Source organism: Mesoplodon densirostris, chromosome 6 (assembly GCF_025265405.1).
Source record: "Mesoplodon densirostris isolate mMesDen1 chromosome 6, mMesDen1 primary haplotype, whole genome shotgun sequence".
Taxonomy (NCBI): Eukaryota; Metazoa; Chordata; class Mammalia; order Artiodactyla; family Ziphiidae; genus Mesoplodon; species Mesoplodon densirostris.
Window position 1 is genome coordinate 58,675,034 of NC_082666.1, and position 12,039 is coordinate 58,687,072.

Genomic DNA, 12,039 nt, shown 5'->3' on the forward strand with positions numbered 1-12,039 from the left:
AAAGCACTGCTCTGAGCTTCACAGCTATGGCGGGAGGCAGCGGGTGAGGTGGGGGGGAGTCTCCATGGGACACACCCCGGCTAGAAGTCCGAGTGGCATTTAATAAGTGACTCAAACAAGGACAATGTGCAGTCAGTCCCTTTTAATACTCTGATCTCGGTGAAGAGCAAGTCTCACTTTGTTGCCAGTGCATCTCAAACCTTTCTGTGCAGTTGGTTCATCTTTCAACAAAGACAACAGGATTTAGGTCCAGAGTTTTTGGCCGGTAACAGTAAGGATTACATTAAAAAAAAAAAAAAAAAGAAATTGAGACATTCCGCTTTACTTTAAAGGTACTATTACATTTGAGGCAAAGTTGGAGGGCAAAGTAGCCCTCTTGTTCCTAATATCATATTCCTTAGTTTAAAAATAGTTACAGGATAATTTGTATGTTTGCTAATTCTTTCTTCGTTAGGGGAAAAAAAAATCATCCATTCATAGATTTACTTAGTATTGTTACTGTGGTACTGAGTAAAGTGTGTATATTTCAAAATAAAAAATTCTGTGTTTTAAGGCTGTGGATCTTTTACCACCTATGTCTCCCCTTTCGTTTGATCCTGCCTCAGAAGAAGCATATGCGAAGAGTATTCTTTTGCAGTACCCTGCTTCACTTCCAGGTTGGTTATTTATTTTTTTCTCTTTTAAACTTCCCTGTCATTAATATTTCTCACTATGATAACAGTTCTTTTATAAACTTTCATGTTTTTTTCCCCAGTTATTTACTGTGGTGAAATGCACAAAGCATTTCAGTCATATGAGCCTCAGTTAACATGAGGCTTTTTGTGTCTCCTTTCTTTCAGTTGCACAGCTTTTTAGTTTGCACAATGTTTTCAAGCTTTATCCAAGTTGTAGCATGTATCGATACTTCATTACTTTGTTTGAATACATTCTGTTGTATGATTGAATCGAATTTTGTTGATCTTTTCGTCCTTTGATGGACATTTGGGTTATTTCCACCATTTGGCTATTATGAGTAATGGTGCTATAAATATTTGTTTACAAGTTTTGTGTAGAAACCCACAATTGTTTAACATGAAAGAATAGTACAGTAATTACCTAAATACTTAACTGTTGCTTGTTTCAACAGTTGAGATTTTTGCTTTAAATGTGTATGTTTGTTTGCTAAACCATGTAAGTCTGAGACCTTAACACTTCACTCTAAGTGTTTCAGCATGCATTCCCATGAAAATAAGGACTTTTTCCTCTTTAATTACCATACTGATATTACACCTAAAATTAATAATGATCTCATTCAGTTTCCTCAAATATCATACCATTATCACACCTAAAAAATTAATTTCTCTACAATATCTAATATCCATTTCATACTCAGTTTCACCAATTGCCTGGTACTTGTGTACAAGAAATTTTTATTGGGTTCAGTAAATGTAAGGTAGATAGGTGGATAAATGAATAAAAAATGTATGAATTATGTAGCCGATCTGGAGCAGGTAATAAGTATAGGTCACAGTTGAGTTTAGGCAGGCCATCGGTCATGGCAGCAGTTAGCACAGGACTTAGGAAGAAAAAGGATGAACACAGCTAGGATAGGTGATTGGTTTGGGAATCAGGTGTATGTGGGGAGGACACTAGTTGGGAAAGATCATAGACCAGAGAGCAAGGGTCAAGGATAGGCGCCAGCAGAAGAGTAGACACAAAAGACTGCATAGTTTGATGAATGAAAAAGATCTTCAGATACAGAGCATTGCTTATGATGATAGAATTACTTTGATAGTTCTTGGCATATTTGGTTGCCATTGTGTTCTCACTTCAGCTTGGAAAGGGCCTTTGTACTCTTGGCATACTTAGTTTAGGCCCTGTGAAACCATGAAATTGTTCTCACGTCCATTTGGAGATTTCTATGTCACCTTCAGAGTGAGGGAATATTTGTGTCTGTTTATGAAGTTTAGTTAGAAGTCCACATTTTAAAAGTGTTTGATAGGATCTTTGGGGGTAACCCTTTCCTTCAGACATTGCACAGTTTGTATTCTTGGGATTCCTTTTTTTTTTCTTCCTCTAGAGCCTTGGTCTGGGCTGGGGAACCTCAACATTATTTTATACTTTTTGTAGTAAACCACTTTACTTTGCTTAAAGTAAAAGCTTTATCCCTCCTATACCTTACATATTACATCTTTCTGGAAGTGATCTTTCTTCTCAGTAGTTTTAAAAAATTATATTTCAGCATTATTAAGTACAGGAATATTATAAATACCTGTTTACTGAACACTTGTCAAATCTTTGCAGTATTTGCTTTAGATTTTTTTTAAAGTACTAATGTAGTTAACCCTTGAGTATCCACCCTTCCTTGAGTATTCTTTTTTTTTTAATTGCAGTATAGTTGATTTACAATATTATTTTAGTTTCAGGTGTGTAGAGCATAGTGATTTTTTTTAAGATTATATTCCATTATAGGCTATTACATGATATTGGCTATAATTCCCTATGCTATACAATAAATCCTGTTGCTTATCTATGTTATGTATTAAAGTAGTTTGTTAATCTCATACTCCTTTGTCCCTTCCCCTGCTTCCTTCTCCCCTTTGGTAACTGTAAGTTTGCTTTCTGTGTCTGTGAGTCTGTTTCTGTTTCGTATATAAATTCATTTGTATTATTTTTTAGATTTCATATATAAGTGATATAGTATTTGTCTTTCTCTGTCTGACTTATTTCACTAAGCATAATATTCTCTAGGTCCATCCATGTTGCTGCAAATGGCAATATTTCTTTCATTCTTGTATGGCTGAGAAATATCCATTGTGTGTGTATGTGTGTATATATATGCCACATCTTCTTAAGCCAGTAATCTGTTGATGGCACTTGCGTTGCTTCCATGTCTTGACTATTGTAAATAGTGCTGCCATGAACATTGGAGTGCATGTGATTTTTCAAATTAGAGTTTTCGTTTTTTCCGCCCATATACCCAGGAGTGGAATTGCTGGATCATATGGTAGTTATATTTTTAGATTTTTAAGGAACCTCCATACTGTTCTCCATAGTGGCTGCACCAGTTTACATTCCCCCCAACAGTGCAGGAGGGTTCCCTTTTCTCCACATCCTCTCCAGCATTTATTATTTGTAGAATTTTTTTTTTTTTTTTTTTCGGTATGCGGGCCTCTCACTGTTGTGGCCTCCCCCGTTGCGGAGCACAGGCTCCGGACGCGCAGGCTCCGGACGCGCAGGCTCAGCGGCCATGGCTCACGGGCCCAGCCGCTCTGCGGCATATGGGATCCTCCCAGACCGGGGCACGAACCCGTATCCCCTGCATCGGCAGGCGGACTCTCAACCACTTGCGCCACCAGGGAGGCCCTATTTGTAGAATTTTTAATGAGAGCCGTTCTAACAAGTGTGAGGTTGATACCTCATTGTGGTTTTGATTTGCATTTCTCTAATAATTAGTGATGTTGAGCATCTTTTCATGTGCCTGTTGGCTATCTGTATGTCTTCTTTGGAGAAATGTCTATTTAGATCTTCTGCCCGTTTTTTTTTTTGTTTTTTTTTTGCGGTACGCGGGCCTCTCACTGTTGTGGCCTCTCCCGTTGCGGAGCACAGGCTCCGGATGCGCAGGCTCAGCGGCCACGGCTCACGGGCCCAGCCGCTCCGCGGCATATGGGATCCTCCCAGACCGGGGCACGAACCCGTATCCCCTGCATCGGCAGGCAGACTCTCAACCACTGCGCCACCAGGGAGGCCCTCTGCCCGTTTTTTAAAAAAATATTTTATTTATTTATTTGATTGCACCGGGTCTTAGTCGCGGCAGGCAGGCTGCTTAGTTGCAGCTCACCGGCTCCTTAGTTGTGGCACGTGTGCTCCTTAGTTGTGGCTGGTGGGGTCCTTAGTTGCAGCTGGTGGGCTCCTTAGTTAGGGCTTGCGGGCTCCTTAGTTGTGGCATGTGAACTTTTAGTTGCAGCATGCATTGATTGGGTTTGTTTTTGCGATATTGATATGTATGAGCTGTTTGTATATTTTGGGTATTAACCCCTTGGCCTTGACCGTTCATTCTACATTTGCAGAGGTAACCACTATCCTAAATCTTAAGTTTATTCTGATGTATGTTTATAAAAATAATTTTACTTTGGATCTAACCATATGTGTACTGTTCTGCCATTCTTAAGTTTATAAATAAAATTTCTCTTATCCCCCAACATGTTCTTAGTAAATTTTTTTTTTTTTTTTTTTTTTTTTTGTGGTACGTGGGCCTCTCACTGCTGTGGCCTCTCCCGTTGTGGAGCACAGGCTCCGGATGCGCAGGCTCAGCCGCCATGGCTCACAGGCCCAGCCGATCCGCGGCATGTGGGATCTTCCCAAACCGGGGCACGAACCCGTGTCCCCTGCATCAGCAGGCGGACTCTCAACCACTGCGCCGCCAGGGAAGCCCTGCAAATGTTTGTTTTTGAACCAGGATCCAAGGAGGGTTCACTCATTGTATATGGTTGTTTTGTCCTCTTACTGACTTTTATTCTACGATAATGCCCTACCCCTTAAGAAAAAGAAATAACATTGATAGAAATTCTTTTTAACAATCATTGTGTGTGATTTACCAGTTCATTTACTGATTTTTTGGGCCAATATTACTTTTGTTCTATTCCTTCCTTTTGAGAGGTATATCTCGAAGTATATCTTTCACTTCTTTTAGTGACAGACCCTGAATAGTAAGATTTCTTAGTCTTTCTTTGAAAATGTCTTTATTTTTACTTATGAATGATAGTTTGGATTCAAGATCAACACTTACTTTTCCTTGGGACTTTAATAATATGATCTCATTGCTTTCTGCCTTCTTTTGTTTTTGAAACATTTGCTCTTGGTCTAATTGTCGTTCATTTGTAGGTAATTTTTTTTTTTTTTTTTTTTTTTTTTCTTTTTGCGGTATGCGGTCCTCTCACTGTTGTGGCCTCTCCCGTTGCGGAGCACAGGCTCCGGACGCGCAGGCCCAGCGGCCATGGCTCACGGGCCCCGCCGCTCCGCGGCATATGGGATCCTCCCAGACCGGGGCACGAACCCGTATCCCCTGCATCGGCAGGCGGACTCTCAACCACTGCGCCACCAGGGAGGCCCCATTTGTAGGTAATTTTTGATCTCTGGTTGCTTTTAAGACTTATTTATTTTTGTATTATGCAGGTTCATTGAGCTGTGTCTAAATGTAGATTTGTTTTTATTTAGCCTGTTTGGAACTTGTGTGTGCTTATTCAGTGTGAAGGCTCGTATCTTTCTTCAATTCTGGAAACTTATTCACTAATATCTCTTGTAATATTACCCCCCTCTCTCATTCTTTTGGTCCTTTTCTTTTATACTTCATATTATTGGGACTTCTAATTCTGTCCCCCATATCTCATAACTTCTCATTCATATTTATAACCTCTTTGTAACTGGACCTGCATTCTGGGTATTTTCTTTGTATCTCTCTATGGTTCACTAATTATCTCTTTATTTATGTTTAATCTCCTTTTTGACCTGTCCATTTTAGTATTTAGTTTTCATGAATGTATTTTTTATTTGCTTCTTTTTTCAAAACTGCCCATTCTTTTTCGTGGTGTCATCTTCTTTCATTATGGCCCCTGTTGTTTCTTTTTTGTTGATCATTTAAAATATACTGATTTTTATCTTTATCAATTTTCCCAGTATCTCTTCATTTCAGGTACTTCTCCTGTATGCTCTGCCTGCTGATGTTCTATTGAAATATTAATATTAAAATATTTGAATGAAATCTCAACTTCATTGGGTCCCCCACCTCTGGAGGAGTCCTGTGGGCCCAGGATTGCAGAAGGGTCTCTATAGAGTGGCCAGGAGTCCCAGGGATTTCTTTTGAACTAGACCAGTTAATGTCTTTGGTTTGGGATTCCTAAAACAAGTAGCCAGTATAATTATGGATTTCACACCTCCTTTTGAGTAGGCTAGGTTTTAGCTATCTTTCCTTCCTTTCTTCTATACTTTTTTTTCACCAAGGAGTCCAGGTAGACAGCAGGCTTTCCCTGTCCAGTTGGCAGAATTTTTATAATCCCTTTTCAGAGGCAGAGCAGTCTTTGCAGTGTCTTGTCTTACGGTGGCCTCTCAGATCCCAGCCTGAGAGGCCTGAGATGATGTTTCTTGTTACCATGTAGGCATTTAAATCTCCTGTGTTCAGCCCCTGGAGCCTGCCTCATTGAGCCCTTGTTTCTCAGTTTAAGTTTACCCTGCTTGTTGTGCTTTCCATCTTTGGTTCTGTCATGTGATGATTTTTATTCTTCTGGGCTTTCCTTTTTTCTTACATTTTATTTAGTAGTTGTAGTGTCTTTACGGTAGGAGTCAGTGTCTGCTTTAGTTTCGTTTGCTTTGTAGTGGTGAGTTTAGTTTGTTTTAACCTCCTAAATGCACTATTATGACTGTGCCCTCCTTTGCTATCTTTGCATCTTAAGTTTAGTTTTCATCATTTCTTGCATGTGATTGTGTTCTAACTAGCTACTCTGCCTCCAGTAGTCTATCTGTTCTATATTCCAAATGGCTATCAGTGATCTTCCTGTAATGTAAATATGATCCTTTTCATCTCTTGGTGTAATACCCACCAGTGGCTTTCTATCACCTATCACCTTTGGGAAAGAGAAAAAGGCTCTAGATGCTTTTTCACTTAGCAGCTTTTACCTTACAGACTTTCTTTCATACCAGAACAAATGTGCATGAACTCTGCCTACCACACCACCAGATGGTGTTTAAAGTTGTGCATCATCATTTTTATTTTTAAAAAATCTTTAAATTTAAAACATTGAAAAATTAAAGTATAGTTGATTTACAATGTTTCAGGTGTACAGCAAAGTGATTCAGTGATCTGAAACGGAACATATATATATATGTATACACACATATGTATATTCTTTTTCAATTCTTTAACATTATAGGTTATAACAAGATGTTGACTATATCATCATCATTTTAGTTAATGGTTGTCTACTAAGTTTGTGGTATAGTTGTATTTGTGCTTACTTTTGGAATGTTTTATAAATAACAGTAACTCCATCATAATTAGTAGGTTCAAAAGCATAGGGTATTGAGAATGTTATGAGGTGGCATTATGATGAATTAAAAGGAAAACTTTACATAGTATACACATTGGCTTCTTATACAGTAACACTTTGGACACATGTATAAATAGTGTTTCAGAAGCTAACATGTTGAAAAAAGAGGAGCTCCTGGAATATCAAATCCTTTGAAATACAGCCATGGCTTTTGTCCTCAGTTTCATTGCCTATCATGCTTCCACTAGATACACCTTATGCTGTGGCACACGAAACATGCAACTTATTCTCTTAGTACTTTCATGGCTTCTTCATGTGTCCCACTCTGGGCCGGGTGCCTTTCTGCCTCCTTGCATTCTGTGCATACTTGTGTCATAATACTGTAGCAGTATACCATAATTCTGTATGTACTTGTTCATAGTCTTTCCTGTACTGACTCCTTGAAGACAGGTCTCCATTTTAAATTTCTTTTTCCCATTGTTAGTGCAGTAATGACACATAGTTATTAAATGATATGTTGAAGAATAAATACATAGGTTGACTGATGGTCATAGATGCTGGGCTAAAATATGCTAAGTACTATAACATTTGGGCTGGTTTATGTGGTAATTGCATTATCTGTGTACTTAAACATGAAGCATGGCTATATAATACTTGAGAATTATGGATTGTCCCTTTTTGGGAAACTTTGTGTGAGCTGTCTTTCTAGAAAAGCCTATTGTACATATTCTCCATCACTGTCATGCATACTACTTTATACTTAATAATTGAATAATTGTCTTTTCCTATTAACATTTATTTTTCTGTTTTCTTCTGTTTAGAAGTTGTAGAACTTCAAGAGATCTCTGAATATTAGAATGTACAAACATAATTAAAGAGTAATTAATTTTTCTATTCCTTTAGATACACATAAGCAACATATCCAGGAAAATGATTGCAGAAGGGCAAGTGATATACTGGAAACTAAATGTGATCTAGCCAACAGGTAAAAGAAATTTGATTTTCATATTGATTTTTTTTCACTTAATTAATTTTAGTCCCATCTTCAGCCAGCTTTCAAGCTTCTCCACTGTGAGATAGCTCATAACTTTCTTCTCTTAACCAGACAGTGTTTTTCTACTGCGGATGCACGTTTTCAGGAAAGATTCAACATTTCTGATGCAAGGGCAATTTTTCCCTCTATTCTTATCTAAATGTTGGGACTCATGGGGATTATGTAATTTTTGAAGAAAAAGACATATGTGAAAATTATCTAATGCAAGTTTGGGAATTTTTGCCTTTTTGTGTCTGTGAACGTCTTTGAAATCACTTGTGGCTGTTGACTAAATCCAAGAGTTTAGGGACTTCTGAGATGATCTAGTTGGTAGTTTTCAGTCTGTGTTCTGCAGCGCCCTCTGGTGCTGTGGATGAATCAGATTTAACCTGTGACTGTTCCAGCCTTTCCCACTTCAACCTAAGCAGCCTACTCTTTTATCTGTACTATATATAGGGGCTTTATATGCCATTTGATAAAAAGAGTTCTGTACTTAAAAAAATTTTTTTTGGGAAGACTTCTGATTCAATCTAATCCCCAAATTTAGCATATGAAAAAACTGAACCTAGCTAGTTTGTTGTAACTAGGAGTATTCTTTATTTATTGTCTTTTTTCCTCTTTTTTCCTATTTATCCCTTAAATAAACTGATGCCAGATTATAAAAGCAGAAATCTCTAAACTAAATGTGAATGTGTTTGTCCCTTATTGAAACTAAACATTATTAAGTAGCAGTCAAACACAGATATGCTAAATAGATTCCTATATTATTTTGCTTTTTCTGATTAACCTTTGATTTAAATAGTTGATTTTCATTCAGCTTCCCCATGTTAATGAGGCACAGATATGGAAACAAAATATTTAGGATAATTCTAAAAGAAAAATCTAAATTTTAAGTGACTTGAGCCTCCCTTCATTCTGTATACTCTTAATAAGTTATTAAGTTGAAATACCATAACTATTGTCAAAACTTAAATGTGAAATTATGCTATTGGCAGTTTCCTCTGCAAATTTTCTGGTTCATAGGAGGTCAGGACTACTTGTGGGAGAGTTTTATTTTTGTTCTTAGATCTGGGTGTGATGTTGATTTTCTGAGTACCTAAAGAAATAGAATGAAATCTGCAGTGAAGACCTTGTAAAGTGAAATTATAAAGTTATTGGGCTTGCTAATTTTACCCCCTTATCACAATTGTTCTTAAAGCATGCCTCTTAGAGGGAAATGGTGCTTCCCGATCTCAGTTATGTTTTTGGTCTGTCTTTCCTTGAGAGAGCAGATTAAATATTTTGATTTAAGGTCTCTTGCTGGACTAAAGATTGATGGAGTTAGTAGATTAATTTACAAATCTGATTTTATTTATGAACTCCATTCAACCTCAAGATTCTTTCTTGAAGTAGAATTTTGTACTAAGATGTACTATAAGAATTCTACAGGAGCCAGATGCTCAGCCCCTAAGAATTTAATTCAGATAGAATTCTCTTAATATAGGAAAAAGTTGTATTAAATAATTTTTTTTGTTTGTTTGTTTGTTTTTGCGGTACGCGGGCCTCTCACCGCTGTGGCCTCTCCCGTTGTGGAGCACAGGCTCCGTACGCGCAGGCTCAGCAGCCATGGCTCATGGGCCCAGCCGCTCCACGGCATGTGGGATCCTCCCAGACCGGGGCACGAACCCGTGTCCCCTGCATCGGCAGGTGGACTCTCAACCACTGCGCCACCAGGGAAGCCCCTGTATTAAATAATTTTGACTTCCACATTTATCCTTTTCTAAGCTCTTGGATCTATTAACTATCTTTTCATGCTTTATTTTACTTATAGGTTGGGATATTGAAAGGAGGTAGAGGAAGGCTTTTGGTGATGAGGTATAAACGCTTAATGGGAAATGAAAGATTATTACTGCCTAATAGGAGAACAGAAGAGAGGTAAAGAGTTGAGTTACTGGGATATGGAAGTAAACATGTTGCTCAGAATTCTTTACTATAAAAGGTATTTTGTAATAAAATGTTTCATGTGTAATGTGGATAGACTGCACTTAAAGAAATACCCTTTTTTTGGCATGTAGTTCAGCTGTTATACTAAATATTTTATTTGTAGTGGCATCATCTTACATCAATATCAGTGTAGTTAATTGGGAAATTCATATGTGGATATGGTTAATATAATTATGTAGTTAAAAAGCATGAGATGAATTTAGTTTTTAGAGTAAGTGTGTTGTTTGCCCTTTCACATGTGGTTTTCATTCACAAGTACTAAAATATAAGTAGTCTTCTCCATAAATCTCCTGGCTTGGTTTTGATCAGAGTGAGCTCATGGAGGCTGCACCATACTTAAAATCAGAATTCAGTGATTGATGATGCCTTTGCTGTACACTATGGGTACTACCTTTCTTTGCAGTGGTTTCTGGAAAGGAGGGTTCCATGATATTTCTAGTGGTGGTGATGCAGTTCTTCTAGACCTTTAACCTCTTTAACAGTTTCTCCTTTACTACATTTCAGAGATAGGGCAGTATGATCTTGCATGCATTCCAAACAAACATCCTTAGTCTTAGAAATTGAATTCTAATCTCATTTTATTATTTCCTTTCTCTTTTTATTATTTCTCTGTTAACTGTAGACATATTATAACAATAACAACAAATGAAAATAAAAAATAATTAGCTACAATTTCGAATTTCCAATAAATCACTTGTCAGATTCTTTCCCAAGTTCTTTTTTAGACTTTATTTCCAATTCCAAAGTCTTGTATTCTAAAATACAAAAATTTCTCAACATTAACATAGCATAAATGCAGTTTTTTTAGTGTGTGTGTATATTTACTTAACATTATATTACCACTTAAAATAGCTTTTTAACGTTTCATTTATTTTTAGACTTTAGGTTTTCCTCAAAATTTTTGCTGCTATAAAAAGCATTTCTTTTTTCTTTTGGTAGTGCTTTTAGGGTTAATTTCCACAGTGGGATCAATACCCTTTTTATCTGGATTTCATGGGCCTCAGTTTTGGCCTGGCAAGTGGGTAGAGAGTATGGACTGAGCCAGGGCTGCTTTGAAGTTGACTTGAATTGAGATATTAACAAGGCTAATAGCATGTTGCCAATTCAGAAATGAGAGAGAGGAGGTATAGAATGTGGTTCCATTTTTCTCTTTTACGAGACTCTGCAAGAATGATTCAGATAGAAAAATTTGGTGGCATCTATAGAACCTCATCTTCAAGTGACATTTATTTATTGATCCATCGTGTGGCACTACCAAGCGCCAGGCACTGTGTTAGGACTTGGGAATAGCCTTTGGTAAGACATAGTCCTCATCCTCAAGGAGCTCACCAGTCTTTTGGTGGCATCTTAGTGGCATTGGTCCATAGTTTGCTGACCCTGCTTCAGAGGGCTTTCTGATCATTTTAACTTCAATTTTGGGGAAGAATGTGGATAAAATCACACTAGATAGTAATCATTAATCTTTTGCCTTAGATATCTAGATTATATCCTGTCGAGGCGAAGTTGAAACTTGAGCAATTTCAGTGATTTTGATTTATGTTTGGAAGGTAGATTTCAAGAAGGGCACATTTGAAAAAGTTTGAAAGGCATATTTGCTATTCTATAAAATATTTGCAAAGTTGTTAATTTTGTACTTTTCTGTCTATGAACAGAAAGAAAAACACTGGCATGCTTGATGTTGAAGGTGGTTTCTGTGGTAATCCTGCCTCCATTTTACCTAGAATAGAAAAGCTTTTGGTCAGTGAGCAGACCCAATCCATGATTGAATTTGAAGGTACTTTCAAGATGAAGATAAATAAAGTTATCATTACTTTGAAGGCTTAAAAAATTTAATAACTAATTTTGTAATTATAGTGAAAAGATGCATAAAGTTTTCATGTTTACCAAAAGGGGCAAGAGAATCTAAGAGATTAAGGAATACTATGTGTGGAATGCCGCAAATTCAAATTGAATAACCTTATGACTTTACTGTAAGTGTAATGTATTTGCTATAGAAAATTC

At 37.2% G+C, this 12,039-nt stretch overlaps 1 protein-coding gene across 3 annotated transcripts in view; it reads left to right on the plus strand.

Annotated features, from left to right (window-relative positions):
* HAUS6 (HAUS augmin like complex subunit 6) overlaps positions 1 to 12,039 on the plus strand; it is a 46,067-nt gene that overhangs the window by 24,675 nt on the left and 9,353 nt on the right. For all 3 annotated transcript variants that reach the window (XM_060102049.1, XM_060102050.1, XM_060102051.1), the window contains 2 exons: positions 554 to 656; positions 7,926 to 8,007. In XM_060102049.1, the coding sequence (XP_059958032.1) occupies positions 554 to 656; positions 7,926 to 8,007 (185 nt within the window). The remainder of the gene's footprint in view (positions 1 to 553; positions 657 to 7,925; positions 8,008 to 12,039) is intronic.